Source organism: Pseudorasbora parva, chromosome 25 (assembly GCF_024679245.1).
Source record: "Pseudorasbora parva isolate DD20220531a chromosome 25, ASM2467924v1, whole genome shotgun sequence".
Taxonomy (NCBI): domain Eukaryota; kingdom Metazoa; phylum Chordata; class Actinopteri; order Cypriniformes; family Gobionidae; genus Pseudorasbora; species Pseudorasbora parva.
Window position 1 is genome coordinate 26,609,928 of NC_090196.1, and position 21,333 is coordinate 26,631,260.

Below are 21,333 nucleotides of genomic sequence, written 5' to 3' on the forward strand. Positions count from 1 at the left end.
CTGTTATCTGGGAGTGACGCGCTGCCAAGATGGCAACGGCCAGCTCGACCCTACTTTACGATTCAGAACTGCTCTTCAGAATCCTATGGACACTACGTCCATATTTTTTTTTGTCTATGGGTTCAACCAACTCTGAGTTAAAGCTTGAACGCCGAGTTCACTTACAATGAGATGGGAAACTCAGAGTTTTCGGTTTCAGAACATTGAGCTGAATTGAGATAGTTAATCAACTCTGAGACAGACTCTGAGTTAAGCATGTACACTATGACTATGAAAAAACCATGATCAATGGAGCTCACAAATTACAGTTCACCATGGCAACAGCACCCGACAAAAAGACATCCGCATACTTCCGAGTCAATACATAAGTTTAATTCTTAATTAGTGTCATTTTCATGGTATCCCACAGGCAAAAGTGCAATATTTAAAACCCCACAAGAGCTGCAGTTTTGGAGATGCTCTGACCCACTCATCTAGCAATCACAATTTGGCCCTTGTCAAACTCGCTCAAATCCGTATGCTTGCCCATTTTTCCTGCTTCTAACACATCAACTTTGATGACAAAATGTTCACTTGCTGCCTAATATATCCCACCAACTAACAGGTGCTGTGAATGATGAAGAGATCATTAGTGCTATTCACTTCACCTGTCAGTTGTCATAATGTTATGCCTGATTGGTGTACTTCACCATAGTCCGATGTCAACATTTTTCACCAACTTTTACAAATGTTTCTTTTTTTGGGGGGTTGTTCAATTGTCCAGTTGTTTACATAATGAAGTGTGTGTGTATATATATTAGGGGTGTAACGATACGCGTATTCGTATTGAACCGTTCGGTACGAGGCTTTCGGTTCGGTACGCGGTACGCATTATGTACCGAACGGTTCTTGGACTAATTAATTAGATTTGGAAAATAAAAAAGTGTGTGAAATATAATATGCGTTCAACAAGGTAGCCCAATAACCAAAACGACATAACAGGCAATGCCCCTGACACCGCCGAAGTGAAAGAAAAAAAAAACACCAAATATGTTTTAGGCTCCTCAGTCAGGTGCTCGCTTACTAGGCTACGCGCTGAATGCTCGTGCATGGCAATTGCGTTTAACAAACCAGAAATAGAAGATCCTCCAATAACCAACAGGTCTGGTGTTTGGGTGAACTTTGGATTCTTGGTAAGCTATGATGGTGTTGGCAAGGTTGATGGATTAAAAAACAACGGTATGTCGCATTTGCTGATGGTACAGCAGCGGGAATAATTCATGTCATGTCAATCAAAGCCGACAACAAGACGATCTTGTTGTCTACGCCGACAACAAGACGATAAAAAGGAGAAACAGCCACAAACTATCCCACAAACTATCCCCGCAGCATTTAGACAGACATTTCCAACTTATTCAAATGGCAAAAGACATCACCGCGGCGAGTGGTCCATTTATAGCCGCGGATATGAGACCTAACGCCCGTTTCACACACACTCCGTCTGCAGTGCGTGTGCGGTGCGTATTTTTTTCCGTACCCATGTTAACGGATGACAGCTTTCAAACTGCACGCGGGTGCTGTCCGTCAGTCTGCAGCAGTGCACGGATCGTTTTCGTACCGAGTCTATTTTTTGCTGCGCTGCGTTGCTGCATTAAAGTGGTAGACCATTGTTCGCATTAAAATAAACGTACTGACGCGAAAATCTAGCAATTTCACCACAGATGCATATCATTTAAAATATACTCTTGTTTCAAAGTCAACACATGGCTTTTTTTTTCTCAAGTAAAGCAACAAAACGGCACCTTACCTGGCATTTAGGTAAAAAAAAAAGTGCCATAATGGAGAGCACTCGTACTTTCTTGGAGGTGAAAAGCAAAGTTCTTTTTGACCTGCAGGATTTCTTTTAAAAGGGTGTAAAAACGAAAGTAAAGACTAGAGTCGGCTGTTTTTGAATAGACTATTGTAAGTCTCTAATTTAAAATGTTTGTGATTTAAGGCTATAAACTATGTTTAAATGTTTTGCCACTTGTGTGAGCTAAATCTAAAGTATATAAATATGAATGAATGAATTTAATAAAATGTTGTTTAAATGTAGTAGGCTACGTAACCTGACTTCTATTAAAGAGTAAACAAAGAAAATTGGAATTCTGACGAGGCATGTTCAGTAAAAACTTTTGGATTTTAAATAAAAAATAATGAATAAATGCTGTGTTTGTGATATGCAACAGCGGATCAGTTGCGGACTGCAAACGCAGCATATGTGAAAGCACTACAGGGTGTGGGGCTCCTGCAACGCACACACAACGCAACACGCACCGCACACGCTAATGTAAAGAGCTAATGTCTTATTCCTGTAACTACATAGAAGATGGGTAAAATCATACAACAACAAAAAATCATCATACTTTGTTAGTTTTAATAAAATAATAATAAAAAAGGTAATTTCTGCCATTTTTTTCTTTTTGCTGTATCTAAAACATACCGAACCGAACCGTGACACCAGTGTATCGTATCGAACCGAACCGTGAATTTTGTGAACCGTTACAAAAAGCAGAGACCTGGTGATGTCACAGAGGTGTCGGAAGGTCTTGTCAGGGCTCTGTCCCTCCGGCCCGTCTGTGTGTCCGGTGTCCTCCAGCTGCTGGATCTTCTGCAGGGCCACGCTCACACAGTACCGCAGGAAGTCTCCACTGGAACGCAACACAGACAGGCTCTCCTCGCGGCTCTGAGTGCTGTCTCTAAAAGAAATTAATACTTTTATTCAGCAAGGATGCATTCCATTTTTCAAAAGTGACAAAGACATTTATAATGTTACAAAAGATTTCCATTTCAAATAATGCTGTTCTTTCCACCTTTTTATCAAAGAATCCAGAAAAAAATGCACGGGCACATATAGCTGCCTCTCATTAAATTGTCATTAATCATCTCATTTAAGAGTCCCTTTTCCTGCTTATTGCACTTAAACAGTCAAATACACATAAAATAATGCAGGTCTTGGTCAGCTATGTTTTAAGTGAACTTAAACAGTTGAGAAAGAAAACGTGTAACAGTAAAATGGATCTGTGCATCAGGTCTTAAAGTGACAGTAGCTTTAATATACCTGCTGACAAATTAAGAGATAATATAAAAAATATCTATATGGCAATTTTTCCACATGGTATCGATGTCAAAATTGTGGCCAGTAGAAATGCTGAATGCTTAGTAACTTTGGCCCAAGCCCTGATCATATGATTCGTGACATGCGAGTAATGATGCTGAAAATTCAGCTTTGCCATCACAGAAATAAATGACATTTTAAAACATATTAAAACAGAAACCAGTTATTTAGTAATTATATTTCATTTTACTTTTTTTTTGTTCAAATAAATCCAGTCTTGGTGAGACTTCTTCATTAGACTTCTTTCAAAAACATTTAAAAATCGTATACCGCTTTTGAACAGTAATCTAAATGGTCTTATTTTAGAGTGCCATTGTAATGTAAATAAATACTCATGTAGGTGCAGTCAAACTGTACCTGAAGAGAGCAGTGAGCAGTGTGGAGATGAAGCCTAGAGACAGCAGGCTGCGAGGGGTTTTGCTGGATGACGTGGGGCGTCCTTTCCCTGCCCGCTCCCTCAGGATCTCAGACACTTTATGATAGCGCTTAAACAGCTCCAGAATGTCCTCAAAATGGTTTTTACTGCTCAGCATGTGTACATCAGAATATGTTAAACACATCTAGCATGTCATGCCTGATTTAAAAGTATTTGGAAACAACGCTTTCACAAACACACACCTGTAATTAGCAGTGATGAAGTTATACTCCATGAGAACCTCATTCAGACCCATCACTAACACAGCGTAGATGCTGTTCTTTACTCCAACGCTGGAACTCGTTGAAAATTCAGCACACTTATCCTGAGAAGGGAAAATTAATGAAACATGAAAAATGCAAAAATGCAGTTACATTTATTTGATGAAAATACAGTAAAAACAGTAATATTGTGACATATTATTACCCTTACACTTATTACACAAAATTATATATTGTAAGTGTAATTTATTACTGTGATGGAAAAGCTGAATTTTCAGCATCATTACTCCAGTCTTCAGTGTCACATGATCCTCCAGAAATCATTTTAATATGCTGATTTGCTGCTCTAAAAACAGGCGTATTCTTTTGAACTAATTAAATAACAGATTGTTTGACATTTTCAGCTATATTAGACATTGCCATCCAGCAAAGATGGGAATTATGGCATACCAACTCAAAATCCTCCAGTTCGCTTTTAATCATGCGCTTCGTTATGCTTTCTAGTATAGTGTGGAGTTCACTTTGGACTCCGCCCTCCTCCTCTTCGTCATCTTCATCCTCGCTCACACTGCCACCTGACCGAACGTTCTGGTTCCACAGCAGGCAGTGAACCGTGCAGCACAGCAGGTGAGCCTGGAGAAACATACATGACCTGAGGTTTCATACATGTTCAAGTGCAGTGCATCGATGTGACTGAGGCGTGGTATCAGTACCAGAGGCTCCTGGAGGAAGACCTGATCTCCATGTGCGCTGATACACGACTCCAGCTTCAGAGGCGGAAGCAGATCTTGCTCGGGTTCAAAGTATCGCTTCAACTGGTAAACACAAATAATCAATGGATCAGTACTATTGACAAAAAAAAGAAGGAAGGCATAGATGCTCGTTTTGATAAAGAATAATACACACTTGTGACTGGAGGGTCTGCATGATGGAACTCGCCAGCTGAGAGTTACGACGAAGGACATCATGGAAACCCTTTAAAATCAAACAAATAAAATTCTCAGTACTGCACAGCAGTCAAAAGGCAAAGATCAATGAATAGAGATGTATTCGTTCACTTCTTAATTTCTAAAAGGGGAAATGAGACGGTCAGACACAGACCTCATAAAGCATGAGCCGGACATCAGCCTGCTGGTTAAGGCACCGGCGTAGGCTGCTCAGGATCTCCAGGCAGAAAGCTTCATTAGCGGCAGTGTTATAGCGCGAATGGACGTCTGCCTGGACCTTCAATGGGAATCAGATATGGTCACACAGTTAGAGGATTCTTAAACCACCACATCACAGCGAAGTAGTAGTAGCAATATGTAGACAAAGTTTACTGCTTCCTGAGACATAATTCTGAGGTGTTAACAGTGTATAGCTAAGGTACCGTCACCATGCCACAACTTAGCACATGTTCTAACTTATAAATAGAAATACATTTAGGATGCATTTACACTGCAGGTCTTAATGCACAATTCCGATTTGGTGACTATATCCGATTAGTTTGACGACCCGCTTACATCATCTTTTCAAAAGCGACCCATATCCGATATTTGCATTTACACTGTACACTGGCAAAACAGCCCAAGACTTTCTTAACCGGTGAAAGGAAGTAAAACAGCGCAATATGCAATGGACGCAGAAAAAATGATTGCACAATGTTTTGCTGTCTGCACTGTTCCACACATCTCTAAAGGTCGGCAAAACATTTCTCTCATAAGGCGGAGAAAAAGAGGAGAGCCCTTGACAGGGTTGCCAGGTTTTCACAACAAAACCCGCCCAATTGCAACTCAAAACTGTGTTAAAGTAGCCCAATTCTGCATGAAAACCGCAGACTTGGCAACACTGGCCCTTGATCGCAGTTCGTGTCCACCTGAGTTGACGTCATTCGCCTCCGTCCTTTTTTCAATGAAGTACGGCTCGCATTTACTGGGGAATATCCGATTTGACCGCTTACATGGCAGATGCTAATGCACGCATCCGTATCATATCGGATTTATTACCACATATGAGTGAGGCCTGAATCCGATCTGAGGATATCGGAATTCATGCGTTTTTTTTTACTGCTTACACGTTCATGTCATATCCGATCTGTGCCACATGAGAGGGAAAAAAAAAATCGGAATTGGGTCACTTGAACCATGCAGTGTAAATGGGGCCTTAGACTTATTTTTATTGGCTGTTTGTTGTTGTATCACCAGCACCATAAACTAGCATATTAACTATAAATAAGTATTTTCATGTTAGGGCTGATATTACATTTTTTATACCAGGTCGCAAATTAAATTATAATGTATTATTAAACAAAACACTAAATACTACGGCTGTACGATTTGGGGGGAGGGAGGTCTATGATTTTTCTAAATAAATTGCTACTTAATATCTTTTATTTATTTCTTTTTTAAACCTCTTGGGATTCCTAGGCTTGTTTGTAGGGCACAATTTTTATAAATTATAATTTATATATATTATACTATTTATCAATACACAAATAAATTATAATAATTATTATCGTAATATTTCACTGTAAAACCAGAGTATTTCAGAAAATATCTATTAATAATAATTTTATTTTACAGTACAGCTATAAAATTATGACATTAGATTACTAATATTTATTGCTGTCTTAATTTCTTCCTTTCAAACATTTGAACATCAAGCTTTTCTTTTGTTTATCCTGAACAGTATGAAAAATAGATAATCATTTTGATAATTGCAAAAGATTACATTTAATAGTATCATTAAATTATTCATGTTTTTAAAAGATGAACTTAAGTGAGCGTTAGATGATGGCAAACTATCAAAATGTTAAAATAGGGAAAATGAGTGACAGTTTAATAGCCAATATAAATGATAAATAATAATAAATAATAAAAACTCGAATGTTTGCTGAAAACTGAAATTGTACCAATATATTGTGCATCTCTGTTAAACATAAATTCTGTTTCAACTGTCTTTAATTTTGTAGTTTTGTGCAGAAATTAGCTCTTAGTGAGGACAGAAAAATTATTATTATTATTCTGGAAGAAAAAAAAAAACACCAGTATGTAATGTAAACACCATTGTTCATCGTTAAGATGCACAAAGTAAAACAGATGTGTATTGTTGTTTACCTGGCTGGATGTAATGGCCTGACTGGCCTGGCTGGAAGCTAAACTTCCCAGAATACGAAAGTTCTTTAGTAGCAACAGGAATCCCGCCACTGCTGACTTCCTGCCATCTAAATGACTTCAGAGAGATGATGATTCATTAGTACTTAGGGTGCGTTCACACTTGTCATGTTTGGTTCGATTAAAACGAACCCTGGTGCGGTTGCTCGGTTAGTGCGGTTCATTTGAACATATGTGAACGCTGCCACCCGAACTCTGGTGCGCACCAAACAAGCGGACCGAGACCGCTAAAAAGATGGGTCTCGGTCCGCTTCCAAACGAACTCTGGTGCGGTTCGATTGATATATGAACGCAACACGGACCAAACACATGTAAACGGACCAAAAACCGGACGTACAATGTCACAAGATGCCACGCATAATGCAGCTGATTTGACGACGCGGAAAGATCGGTGTACGTTATCCAAAATGAGTAACTTTAACGTTAGAGGGCAAACGTAGAGCAACGAGGAAGAGCCTCATCAATATTTGGTCTGACGAGCATGTTTCGAAAATGCTAGAAAAAACACACAAAAAGCATACCTGGCTCTTCTCATCAAAGTTCCTGTGTTGCATTAGCAGGTACAGAGAACGGCCGTCTCTTTTGCACAACGGAGGAAATCCTGCTGCTGTTTTGAATGTTTTGAACATTTTATGAGCTCTTCATGAGTTCTCAGCGGGTAAAAATAATGCCACATGTACACGCATAAACTGATCGTGTTTAATCCAGCACACAGCGTTGTTTTGAACATTTCATGAGCTCTTCATGAGTTCTCTGGTAAAAAATAATGCCAAATGTGTTACACGCATAAAATGATCGCGTTTAATCCAGCACACAGCGTTGTTTTGAATGTTGTGAACATTTCATGAGCTCTTCATGAGTTCTCTGGTAAAAAATAATGCCATATGTACACGCATAAAATGCCCGCGCGTATAATCCGCACACAGCATTGTTTTGCATGTTCGGTAAACGAGCTCCTACGTCATATAAACCGACCAATCAGGTTGTGAGCGTCTCCCTGTGCCTTTGGTTCGGTAACTTTAGGTTCGCTGTTAAAAATGCCCGTGTGAACGCTAAGCGGACCAGGACTATTATGTTTGTTTTTGTTTTTTGGTCCGGACCAAACTAACCAAACGAACCGAACTACAAGTGTGAACGCACCCTTAGTCATCATTCAACAAATGCACTTGGATGTGTGGAATATTCCTTACTCTACCTTGAGAACATGGCCTTCCGGAGGACCAGGATCAGGGCATCTTTCATAGACATGCTTACTTTGAGCAGGGGCTGAGCAGAGGAAACATTAAACACAGTAAAGAGAGATAAAAATGTTAAAGAGCATAATAGGTCCTCTCTAATATCATGTGGATTGAGATGTCACCTGCACAGCTTTGAGGAGCCCCTGTACAGTACTGAGGGGCAAGTAGGAAAGCTGGTCAAATGTTTCTGTGACCTTCGAGGAAGATTCCAAGAGGATCATGGGAGCAGACATAACAATGCTGGAAAGAAGGTCTGTGGCAGTGATAAAGTCAAGAAGAACACAACCAAATTTAGATATAAATGAAACCTTCATTAGTGAGCTTGAATTAAAAATCTGCAAAAAGATGACCCCTAACCAATGAAATGGGTGACAGGTGAGGCTGTTTTAGTCACCAATCGATTCAAAACTTGTTCTAGGATCTCTCCTCTGATTGGTTCATGCATCTGTACAAAAAGAACACACACACAAAGACTCAGCTTTTTGTCACATATTTGGAGCATTATTTATGTGGAAAACATCTGATGATACTGTACCTTGAAGCTCTCAAGTAGAACTTGTCCACCAAGTCGACACGCTAGCTGGTTTGGTGTTTTAGTGGTGGATGTTCCTTCTGTGACCTTCCCAAATGGTCCAGGTTTAGGCCCAAATGAATCCATAAGAATAAATCCCAGTTGCACCAGACCTTGAGTGACATGATCCCAGCCAAACACACTGCAGATGAAGATATAACACACTGAACAAATCTACACAATAAAAAAATAAACAAAGAGCACTGCAGTTTAACCAGACCTGTTTTTGACGGTGTCCAGAATCATGCTGGAGATGCTGTTACATTGAGGCAGCAGTTCCTGCAGAAACTTTGAGCTGTGTTGAATCTGATCATCTTTGAAGTTTTTTGTGATGGCGCCCTTCAGGAACTCAAATACCTAAGCATTATGGGTAATAATAAGAGGTGGAACAAGTCAGTAAAACCAGCATATTTGGGGCATCACAGGCACATTTTGGGGCTCTGGATGTTCAAATGCACCCATGATGCATAAAAATGCTGTCTTGAGTTGGTAGTAGTGCTGGGTGATATTTTAAATACTGATGGCAATATCACAATTATATTTCCACAAATTGTATTGTGGATACTGACAATCTGTATCGTGAATTGTTCTCACAAAATGAAATGGAGTTCAATCAGAACAATCAAGTACTATGGTTTACATCATCAAAGTTTGGAAAAATATAGCACATTTTTAGCTACATCGCCAATCACTACTTTAAGAGGAGGAAGAATGAAACCCAGATGTACCTGCTCCTCATACCGTTGGATACGAGCCACAGAGAGCAGCAGAGCGATGCTGAAGGGACACAATGGGTCACTCTGGGCCACCTACAGAGGAAGACAACCAGCTAGAACTCACAGATGCACAAAGAAAGGGGTGATTATACGTGAGGCAGGCGGACACTCACCTTGAGGTTTTTAAAAAACTCCCTGCCAAGCTCATGGTCAAGACGAATGGCAAAGACTATGTGGAGGATGACAGTTCCCTCAACGTGTCGCAGCTGATCCTGTGGGATGGTCTGCACCTCCACATCTTCACTCCTAACACAGATACATAGATAAAATTATCTGTCCAATTAAATAAAACCATCTGATCTGAGCAAATGAGATCCTTACTCTGCATTTCTCTGCTCCTCTTTCTGAAGTTGGTCTTGCTTCTTGAAGTAACTGATGATTCCCTCTAGAACCAACTTCTTACAGCCCTGTTGATGAAAAAATAAGAATCTGACCATCTAGACACATTGTTTTAAAGTACTTTTAAAACATATCAACAGACCTTGGCAGACAGCAGCAGCAGCTGATAGACTAGAGGTGGAATCTCCTGTAGATCCAACTTGAGGAACATCCGTAGAATCTTCTCAATCAAAAACTGAAGCTCCTCAACAGATAACGGAACATCCCTGACACAAAAACACATTTTTTTGTGTGTGTTCAAGACACAAAGTTAATAACTAGAGAGTAAATGTTTAGACATACCTGAACATGGTCGTAAGGTGTATCACACACTGTGGATCCCATCTGCGTGAATTGGAGATATGTTAAAATAAATGAACAGTATAGTTTATACTGTTCATTTATTTTATAGTATATACAGAGAACATCGTCTGCCTTTTGTGTTCTGGTTTTACTTGGAGAGCACTGTCACTTATTTTCTTGATCGTCTTTATGGATTACTAATTGAAAACCAATATTAAAGCACTTAAAATGCAGATTTCACCTGCTAGAGCAAAGACTGTTGATCAGCTGTTTCTTGTATTCATCTCCACTCAGCTCACCTAAAGTAAAAGAAAAATAAGTGTGTGTACACTACTATAAAATAATATCAAATAAAAGTAGTATTTAAAATGTCTTCAGAGTCACAATCCATCTAAAATTATGATTTGGTGCTTAAGAAATATTTTATTATTATTATAAATGTTGAAAACCGTGCTTAATATTTTTGTGGAAACAGTGATGTTATTTTCAAAAAGTTTAAAAGAACAGCATTAATTTAAAATATAAATATTTATAAATCAATATAATGTGTACTTGCTAAATAAAAATATTAAAAAATCGTACTGTCCTCAAACTTTTAAATGGTAGTGTACATACATATTTTGTTTGCCTTTTTGTAAAAAAAAAAAAAAAAACTATAAAGTTCAAAAAAACTAAAACAAAAATATGTCAATTAAAAAAAGTATATTATCTATACTCCAGAAGTATTTCATCCAAATTCACTTATTTAACATCCCTTGTTGATGTTTTTTCCTACGGTTATTTCCTTTTTTAACAGAAGAGTTTGGACTTAGCAAAAAGCAGAGCTTACCTTTCCCATAAGCTAATGTTTCTGTAGCAGCAAGAGCTGTTAGGATTGTAGGGAAAAGTTCCAGCGATCTCCCACTGTTCATCTCACCAACTTTGATGGCATCCACATATAGAGACGCTAATGTGGCTAATGCGTGACCAGGTAGACTGTGTGTCTATGGCACAGAAGAAACCCATATTATACAGGTTTAGTATTAAAGTCACCATGAAATCAAAATGGACAATTCTTACTTTTTTATTGAATAATGCAGTGTTTATTATAAATTATTTATCTGTGCATTTGTAATGCATGTGCCCTTGTAATATTTAATCGAAATAACTTCCCCTCCCTTTTGCAGCGTCATCTCTTTTCTCTGATAACGTGTTTTCTGGCGTGAGGGCGGGACAACCTGACACTCACATGAAATCGACCAATAGCAAACCACAACCATCCAATCAGTTCCAGATGGACAGAATTAAGTCTCAACCTACATTATTTCTTGTTTGCGAAGCTGTTTCTCTTGGATATACGTCACAATAGGGAAGAAAAGATGGAAGCAACCATTTCATTCGACTTTAATACCAATTTCAACCTCTTCAAATCAGGTTTTTTTTTTACATCAAATATTTATTATCTACAAATAACAACAGTATTAATTTAGAAAACAATTATAAAGGTAAACTATGCAGCAGTTAAAAAAGAACATTGTTTTAGTTGTCTCTGCATGACTGTGTGGATGAATATAATTATTCTACTACTCCTAAAATTGATTTTAGGATTATGATTATTCTACTACTCCTAAAATTGATTTTAGGATTATGATTATTCTACTACTCCTAAAATTGATTTTAGGATTATGATTATTCTACTACTAAAAATTCACTACTAGGCTTAAGAGATTTAACCAATTTAGATTGAAAGTATCTTAAGCTTACCAGCTGAACATGTTACTGCAGCTGTATTAATAGATACTGTCTGTGATTCCTTAAAAATAAATTCCAGCACAGCGAACAACAACCCTTAATGAAATTACCCTTCACAATAGATATTGCTTCACAATGAACTCTGTTAGAGAGCTACATATGGCATTTATCCGTTTAATAAAACGCGTTACTTACATGTTGCGTCATAAAAATGCAGTCTCTGCATTGCTTATTCAACATTTCAAATCCCTCAGTTCTCGCCATCTCCATCAAGCCACTGTTGATTCTCAATTTATTACAAGCTCTGTCGCAATCTCTTTTTTGCCAGCAGACTCTTTTCAGCAGTTTTTAATAAGGGTGATTACCGAAGGTTTAAGATTTAGCAGCTCCCTGTCAACCTTTTTGCTTGTTGTGACAGCTAACCTATGCCACTCCCACATGCATCAAAACGCTCAAAGTTTCTCTATTTATGAATATGATGAGACACACCAATAATGGGGCTTACCATTGTGAATTGGGGTAAGAAAAACATTTTGGAAGAAGGATTGATGGTATTAAAAGTAACATAGTATACCTTTAATTTAAAGTTGAAATTTGTCTACAGCAGTATAGTAAGTAAGTAACTCACTTCCAACATCAGAAGCCCGATGATATCCGAGGCCACTTCTGTCTGCAGGTCTCCAGATTCACAGAGTGGAATACAGTGTTTGTACACAAGCAGTCTTCGGTTAGCGCCATGCGAGACACTTACCGGTGAACCTAACGTCACACACAAATACAATTTGATATTAGGCTTGGGCGGTATCCAAATTTTGATACCGTCAAACCTCCTCCCTATTTTACCTCGGTATACGGTATTACCGTGAATAATTAAAACATTATGATGTAAGGCTCAGACAGCATCAACAAACTGTTGGCTTGTGCCTAAACCGTTCAGAAACTGAATACCAAACACTAATACTGAAACAATAACAAAATAACATGCAAAAACAATATTAACAACTGTTATTAGCAACAAATAACAGTTTAAAAAAGGTGCAATACAACAGTCAAACATAATTAAATTAACATAAACATCCAGAACAGGTTTAGCGCACACAAATGAATTAAATCAAATCACACTGCCTGGAACAACTTTAAAGAGCAGCTTATAAAAAAAGTATAAATAAACCTGAATTAACTGCTGAATTAACATAAACATTCATATTATAAAAATGATTGCAAAGCAATAGGCCTAAATAAAAATAACTTCTTTCCAGTCTTCTTAACAATATTGTTTTTAACGAAAACCAAATAAAATAGGCTACCTGAATCAATTGATTAACGAATTAATTAATTAAATAAATAACAATAAATGAAACAGAGAAAAAGAAAAGAAAAAAGAAACGAATGGCAAGTGGCATCAAATTCTAGTCAAGATTTTTCGCTAGAAAAACCAACGTTTACTTTGTCCGGCTTTAACAGGGCACGTTGTGGACCGACAACTTTACCTGGGGGCTGAAAACCGTTGTGCTTGTGGCACAGACGCACAGTTGGCTTTCGTGCCACCTGGGGAAAACGCCCGGCAGCATTTTTCCACCAGAGAAGTGGGTTTTCGAGTAAATGGCTCCAAACAGGGTTGTCATTTGAGCTCCGACTCGGTCCTCTACGGTGCCGATGCCGCGGGACCTGCCATTGCATCGGCTTGTTTTTTGTTTTGTTTTTGTTTTTTGCAGCAAAAAAAAAAACAACAATGTTTATTTAGGCTTATTCATTCGTTCTTTTAACGAATTAATGAGTTAACTGGCCTAAATAAACGAAACAATGAATGAATAGGCCTAAACGAATGAATAAATAAATAGGCCTAAATAAACGAATGAATGCAAAAAAAATATGCCCATTAATGTTATTCCATTTGTTCAAATTTGCATTCACATTTTTAAGTAAGTTCCTTATGCGAGTCAAGTCTGCATTTATTTGATAAAAAAAATACAGAAAAAAAGGTTTTCTATTTTAACATAGCCTAGTTTTAAATATAATTTATTTATGTGATGCAAAGTATGTACATGTGTGTGTGTATTATATATATATATATATATATATATATATATATATATATATATATATATATATAGGCCTATATTTTATTTTATTTTTTACATTTGAGCCCCTGCCCCTGAGAAACTCTGCACGTTTTATGCTTACCGTTATGAGACAATTGTCAGACAATTGACATTTTTTTGTGAGTCCCATGTCCACTTGATTTTTGTGGAGTTCATGCTTATTGCTTACATTGCCAGCTGTGTGACAAAAGGCTTCGGCAATATTACAGCATAGTCCGAGGGTGCGCTCGGTTGTTCATCCACGCAGCAGTAAGTGGATGGTGGTTTCGGATATGCGCCCTTAGGTTCAAGGTATTTCCATCTCTCGCGGTCATCTTTTTGTTGCACAATTTGCAAATTGCCTCGTCTGTATTTACCGCCTCTCCCTTCTCGTTCGGTCAAAACCCAAAACACTTCCAAACTGCAGAAGTTGTGTTCTTTTTCGAGACCGAATAACTCAGTGCCCGACTCGCCGTCTTTTCCCCTCTCTCTCTTTCTCATCCACGCTGTCACAACAACTCATACACATATTTAGGCATTTAATTAATTAATAAATAAATAGTATTCAATATGTAAATAGTTTAATTAGTTCAACTTATTAAATATTTAATAATTAATACGTTGATCAGCAATATGTAAGTTGATCTGTTTTTTTTTTTTTGACGGTTTGACGGTATTGAAACTGATACCGTTGCTATTTTTAGATCCCGCGGTATACCATTTTACCGTATTACCGCCCAAGCCTATTTGATATTATATAGAGTAATTTTTAGTTTATGGTTTATGGGGTCAACGATTGAGCTGATCAATACATTTCATGTTGCATTTATATTGGCAGTCAGTAAATGTAGTTCGTAGCAGCAAACACTGTGAGATGATCATGCTAGATTTATGACAGTCAGAAAATGATCGCAGTCTATCTTTGGTCGTAAGACCGTGACAGTCGGCGTCTTTCAACCTCTCACTGTACGACGTAGGTCCACTGTTTAGGAGCCACGACCACAGAAATCGCCACAATTAGTCACCTAGACAGCATAACATTTTACAATATGTCCCGGAAATCCATAAGACATGGATGCAACATCATGCAAAAGCAAGCCTTTTTGGTTGATCATACACGTGTTGATGAATGGCGTTGTATTTTTAGTATCATTGAGAGAAGATACTATATTTTTGTTCATATTTTGAATTGTTTTTTATATTTTCCAGATTTATATTTTAATTTTATTAAAGGCATCTACTTGAAATGTAATAAGCTTGGGTACATTTTATTTTATTTCAGTAATGGATTTACCCTGAATAATACAATTTTTGAAAAACTCTATTCACGGGTGTATTTTGTAGACTACTTTAAAATTAAATCAAATGGACACTGTCATTACCTTTAAATATGGCTTTGATCAGAACTCCAGTATCCTTCCCTTTCAGAGCACTATTAGTAAGCATGGTAGTGAGCTGTAGAGAACAAAGGGACAAAAAAAAAATTTGAAAGTCATCTGCACATGATTAGACTATTTGCATTGATTGCAATCTCACTTCAACTATACACTACAGTTCACAGAAACACAAACCTGATCATCGGTCAACAAAGTGAGATGCTTCTGTAGCTCATCTACTCCATCACTCTCCGATAAAGATATGATCTTATCCACAGTAACCTTCATCTTGGACATCTATGTGCCCAGACCTGTGAGTATAAGGTCACATTAACACATGCAATTAAAACAAGAGGAACACAACGGCCTACAAAGAGAATTTGATCACTTGATCCCTATGAACTGCCATTGTATCCTTGCAAAAATGCTTTTATGGTCCACTGAAAACTATTAGCCTACACGAGAGAACAATACAGAAGTGACTAACCTAAATGATGACAGAAAATAAATTTTTAGTGTTAATTATGTGTACTATAGTTATTTGGCAGTTTAGGAAGTAATTTATGAAGCAATACATGTTTTATTGCATATAACGTTACATACATACACATATCTATATAACTTAATCATTATAATGTGAAAACTAAAGATATATAATAGACTACTTTGACTAAGCTTAACTAATATCAATATAAATACGACGAAAATTAACATGCGTGTCATTATCATTGTGAATAAGCGATATTTGGATTAGGACAACCTAATAGAAATTAAACCAATAAGAAAATAAGCAAAGAAAACCGAACAATTTTCAGATTTGCATTTAATAAAACGGACATACTGACGCGTGAAGTATAACGTGAGTCTACTTTACAGTGTCAAACACTTGCCTGTTTACACGAATTTTATGTAGTATTTGTTTATGAATATTCCTTTTCAGAAAGACTCGTTGTTTGATATCTTGTGCGGTTTGCAGTCAGTAACTCGTTAACGTTACCTTGTTTAATAACAACCGAAACTCCCGCCACTGCCGCCAGTATGTGCACGAAACACTTCCTATTACGTCATGTCACTTCTGTACATTTGATTGGCCCGTATGGCGGGGCTAGTCATAGATTTCCATAATAAAGGCTAGTAGATGTCTTACGGCTGAGTCACCATCGTCATCACCGGCGGCCATCTTGTCACAGGCAAGCTTTCTGTCGGGCTCTGTGGAACCTGATGTAAGGTGAGTGATGTGTACAAACATAAATACTCTTATCTCGCTGAAATCTTGACGGATTTACAAATGGTTTGGTTTCTTACAAACGTTATTAACATAGCTACAACTCGGGATGCTTTAACACGTTGAAATCGCAGCTTTTCGTTTAGATAAACCACTTAATCGTGCAGGTTGTGTATCACGGCTATAACTTACGTGCACTTTATCAAGGCTGAGACCACAATCGAGCTGTTCAATTATATAGGTTTTATTGAAACCAATAACGATTTTATGACAACCAATCTTTTGTCAAGTTAAAATAAACTTAGTTTGCATGTTTTTTTTTAAAATTAAATACAAGTTTTATTATAATAATGATATTCTTATTATAAAAGTGTGTGTCTATATATATATATATATATATATATATATATATATATATATATATATATATATATATATATATATATTAGCAATAGCTATCCCTGAAAAAAACATTCAGAGCTGTATATGTTTGTGTGTGTGTGTGTGTATATATATAAATATATATATATATATATATATATATATATATATATATATATATATATATATATATATATATATATATATATATATATATATATATAATTAATTTCTCATGTTGCCATTCGGTACACAGTTTTAGTAGCCTATATATTGATTTAACATAAATACCTTTTTTATTGTTTTATTGCACCTGTCTGTTCTGTTCAATGTTACTTTCATATTAAAGTCCATGGTTATAATTATTCATAAATATGTAGTGTCATAACTATATCTCTGACGTTTATAACAAACGAAACAGTTTGGAGATCGGTTGAAAATTGAGCAAGTTATGGCTATTTAAAAGTACATGCACCATTAAAACACACTGTTACGAGTGAGCGAGCTGCCTGTGACAAGATGGCCGCAAGTTGCGGACGGCGACTCCATTGGCCAACAGCGCGTACGAGACATCTAGCCTTTATTATGGATATCTATGGGGCTAGTAGCCAAGTCACTTTTTCCATAATTTATTTTATTTTATTTATTTATTTGACTATTCACTGTCTCTTTTTAGTTTACTTTGTTATTGATTAGGATTAATACCGTTGAATTATTAGGTTAAAATTACTATCCATATCTGTTCCTAGATTGCATTAATATGTGGTACTAGTAACTTTTCTCCGCGATTGATAAAATGGACCAATCACAATCGTTTTTGTTTATTACAAGCTCGATTTTGTAAAATCGCCGATTTTGTAAGACCTTTTCTCCGTCATAGTCTGAATATATTATTTAGTCTTGGTCATAGTCTTGGCTGGTATCTTGTATTAGTATCATGCTATTGTAGGCATATGAAATGTGATCATTCATTAGTAGTCAGTTATGAGAGCAGCTGATTAGAAGAAATGATGATATGATATTAAACCTATTGTTATGTTGTATTGTTGTAACAATCATATAGATTTTTTAAATTACATTACAGACTGAAGCACTGAAGCCAGTGTTTACATATATGATGTGGTATTGTATGGTATATTGTATGCTGTATACAAGTAGGCTATATGGTTTATGACTTTTTTGTCATGGACTTCAAATTTTGAGAAGTCTTTCAAGTAAACTTGGAGGCTGAAATTTGGATACATTAGTTTTATGATCTTGAGATATTCATACAATGCACTGACTGCAATAAAGTACCTGGAAATATTGAGGACTAGCCTAAAGTTTGTACTTTTACAGTTGCTTGATATTTTGGCTTAAACCACTTCTCTTAATTTCATTTGAAGGAGACAAAAAAATTTACAAGCACAAACTAGAATGAGACCAACTTCACAGAGACAAAAGGAATGCAATACACTTTGTTGCAGGTTAACTTTTTATTGTGTTAAACATTAAAATAATTTCATTAAAATTATATAGAATTTTTATCATATCATAGAAGAAAGAAAAAAGCTTGGAAAAAAAAACGAAATAAAAAAAGAAAACCATAGAATACCCTATATAAAAGCATTAATTAGTTTTTGTACGATTATTCTAAACACAACTTCAATTGACGTTGTTCTGTTTATTACTAATTTAGCTCAAATCAGCAATAATTAAAGGAAATGCTTTGAGTAAGATCGGCATCTTTTATCCAGTCTTCAGGTCTTCTATTCCACACATTTGGTAGGAGTGCATGTGCAGCTCTCGATGTAAAGGTAGTCATGAAGGATCTCGCTGTCATCGGCGCACTTCATAGCCACCTGTCGACGGCTGACTTTCTCTTCTCGGCAACAAGAACAGCTGTGCATCATGATGTTCTTCTCCATTGAATACCTGTGCAGGTTTCCAAAATGAAATGCTTTTATTAGCAAATACTGCTGTATTGATATTGATGACTGTAGAGGATTCAGAATTATGAGTTATCTAATGTGCTAAAGATGGAAAAATCCCTGACAAATCTGTTGTGATCGAAGATATTAAACGTGTGCTTTCAGTCAGTTTCTCACTGATGCACATGTATGAAATAGGATGCTACCTGATGTTAAAGTCATTGTAAAATGCTGTTAGTAACCAATTTTAATTTGGTTTTTGGCAGATTTAAAGGGATAGTTCAAACCAGAATTGTACTTTTGTCATCATTTACGCACCCTCAAGTTGTTTCAAACCTTCATGAGTTTCTTTCTTTTGCTGAACACAAAAGGAGATATTTTGAAGAATGTAGGTTACCAAACAGTTGATAGCGACTTCCATGTTAGCATGGAAGTCAATGGATGCTGTCAACTGTTACCAACATTCTTTAAAATATCTTCTTTTAAATTCTGAGATGAATTGTGCAGCTCAATTCATCTCAGGATTTAAAATGAAATATTTTGATGATCAATTAGATCTGCTCTTACATTGATTCGGTGCCACAGTGACCACTGCAGGACGTCACTACTATGGGGTTGATGGACTTGCAGTCATTTGCATCCACATGAGTGGTGTTCTTCAGAACAATGCAAGTCTTGGGCTTACCTACGATTAGAGAGGGAGAGAGGTAAACTTGTGACTCAATCTCAGGAACAGTGTGATGTATTATATACACATGATGAATTACTTTTTGAATCTTTAGTGAGTTAGTTGAGGGAGAATTTAATTTAAAAAATGTAAATTCTTTAACATCTACAATATGATCTGCTGTAAACATGGTAGGATGGCAATCATTTCTCAAAGCATTACTTGTAGTGTGACATGGATTCTGAGGTAATAAATAATAATAATTAAAGAATAGCTTACAGGTCTTGCAACATCCATCTGCATCATATCTCTCAGTTCCCTGTGTAAATATAAAAACAGTTACACATTTAAGCATAAGTGGAATGTAGTATGCAAACCATACATCATACAAAATGTTGAAGCTTATCATAAGTTATCAGTGATGTGGGTTTCTAGTAACTAATTTTACTACTGTTATTTGAAAGATTTTTATGTGTAACAGGATATTAATTAAGAAAAAATGTAGGAGTTCGGATTTGGTTTTATCTGTTGGGAGTTTAAATAATGCATGCTTATGATTATGAATAGTGCATAGCAATAAAAGGAGGGAAAGTGCATGCAATTTCATACACTGATCATATTCTGTGGTGAAGTAAATACTACAGAAAAAAAAACAAATGCAATTGCTACATAAAAAAAGTTAGTAAGTAAATTCTATATTAGTACTCAATCCAAGCTCATAGAAATTAAAGCATAATATCAACTTTATACAATTCAGTAAAACTACTCAACCTTTCTGACACTGGTATTGCCATCATACACTGGGACATGAATAATTAAGGAGATTGCTGATTGCTGTTTTCCAGCTGTATTTTCATTAGTTTTTTTAGTATCTTGACATTTTGTGACATTTGGAGTAAATTTTCTGCTCCAACTGACACATTCATACTCAAAAATGATCAATCGAATGTGGAACCCCCATTGTGTATTGGTTACCAAATATTGAGGTCTCTGTGTTCAGTGCCGTGTTATTTCTATTATGTAGTGTCTACACATTTCTACTGTGTTATTTACTTATATTAGAGCATACACTTTAAAAGCGTGGTTTAATTCTACTAAGTAGAAATTACTCATCCTATTACTGGCCAAGTGACATTTTTTTTTTCTTTTGTTAATTTTACTTAACTTAGTTAAGTAGAGTTTACTTAATTCCTTATGTGAAATGTACTTAGAATTATGCATGCAAAAACTTAAAAGAAAAATTAAGTATTTTTCTTATTGTTTTGTCAGTGTATTGACTTTAACTGTACAATACATTGACTTACTAACTATACACATACATAGAGTTAACATAAAAGAGACATGTTTTACTATCAAGCACACAGTATATATTGAATATTTGACTTACAGGCTCACAATCATCTGGATTAAAGTCAGGACATTTTGGTGTGATCTTCTCCGTTACAAACAAGCCATTGATTTCATTGCAGGTAACATTCTCGCATTTGTAATTTTTCACTTCTCCAACCTAAAGAAGAAAGGAAGACATGAAGGAAGGCAACATGAGGACTAAAGGGCGACAAAGATTCATTAACTGGTGAAAAAGACGGTTTGAGAATATACTTGAAGAGTATGTGTGGTGTTGTCTGGCGCGGTATAAACGCAGGACGTTTGATTGCATATTCCGCAGCACTCTCCTTCTTGTTCCACACGCTCAAAGCCCTTGGGAGTGCAACAAGAGTCATTTAAATTTCATTTAAAGGGGTTATATCATAAGGAATCCATTTTTACTT

At 36.4% G+C, this 21,333-nt stretch overlaps 2 protein-coding genes across 4 annotated transcripts in view; both read right to left on the bottom strand.

Annotated features, from left to right (window-relative positions):
• fanci (FA complementation group I) overlaps window positions 1–16,445 on the bottom strand; it is a 24,243-nt gene extending 7,798 nt beyond the window's left edge. For 2 of the 3 annotated variants that reach the window (XM_067436085.1, XM_067436083.1), the window contains exons 1-24: window positions 16,269–16,403; window positions 15,574–15,689; window positions 15,385–15,457; window positions 12,550–12,680; window positions 11,020–11,173; window positions 10,432–10,489; window positions 10,191–10,232; window positions 9,991–10,114; window positions 9,831–9,916; window positions 9,623–9,755; window positions 9,462–9,542; window positions 8,954–9,090; window positions 8,698–8,875; window positions 8,520–8,607; window positions 8,285–8,415; window positions 8,120–8,190; window positions 6,868–6,982; window positions 4,874–4,996; window positions 4,679–4,747; window positions 4,486–4,587; window positions 4,223–4,405; window positions 3,755–3,876; window positions 3,494–3,658; window positions 2,538–2,717 (exon numbers count right to left, since the gene is read on the bottom strand). In XM_067436085.1, coding sequence (XP_067292186.1) covers window positions 2,538–2,717; window positions 3,494–3,658; window positions 3,755–3,876; window positions 4,223–4,405; window positions 4,486–4,587; window positions 4,679–4,747; window positions 4,874–4,996; window positions 6,868–6,982; window positions 8,120–8,190; window positions 8,285–8,415; window positions 8,520–8,607; window positions 8,698–8,875; window positions 8,954–9,090; window positions 9,462–9,542; window positions 9,623–9,755; window positions 9,831–9,916; window positions 9,991–10,114; window positions 10,191–10,232; window positions 10,432–10,489; window positions 11,020–11,173; window positions 12,550–12,680; window positions 15,385–15,457; window positions 15,574–15,675 — 2,648 coding nt within the window. In that variant the 5' untranslated portion in view covers window positions 15,676–15,689; window positions 16,269–16,403. Of the gene's footprint in view, window positions 1–2,537; window positions 2,718–3,493; window positions 3,659–3,754; window positions 3,877–4,222; window positions 4,406–4,485; window positions 4,588–4,678; window positions 4,748–4,873; window positions 4,997–6,867; window positions 6,983–8,119; window positions 8,191–8,284; window positions 8,416–8,519; window positions 8,608–8,697; window positions 8,876–8,953; window positions 9,091–9,461; window positions 9,543–9,622; window positions 9,756–9,830; window positions 9,917–9,990; window positions 10,115–10,190; window positions 10,233–10,431; window positions 10,490–11,019; window positions 11,174–12,549; window positions 12,681–15,384; window positions 15,458–15,573; window positions 15,690–16,268 lie in introns of all 3 variants that reach the window. The other variant, XM_067436084.1, reaches the window with a different exon arrangement.
• Window positions 16,446–18,563: 2,118 nt separating this feature from the next.
• The window catches only part of muc5.2 (mucin 5.2), a 30,694-nt gene continuing 27,924 nt past the window's right edge, over window positions 18,564–21,333 (bottom strand). Inside the window, 5 exon segments of the mRNA XM_067436599.1 lie at window positions 18,564–18,898; window positions 19,462–19,579; window positions 19,841–19,880; window positions 20,949–21,068; window positions 21,164–21,262. Of these exon segments, the coding sequence (XP_067292700.1) occupies window positions 18,733–18,898; window positions 19,462–19,579; window positions 19,841–19,880; window positions 20,949–21,068; window positions 21,164–21,262 (543 nt within the window). The 3' untranslated portion in view covers window positions 18,564–18,732.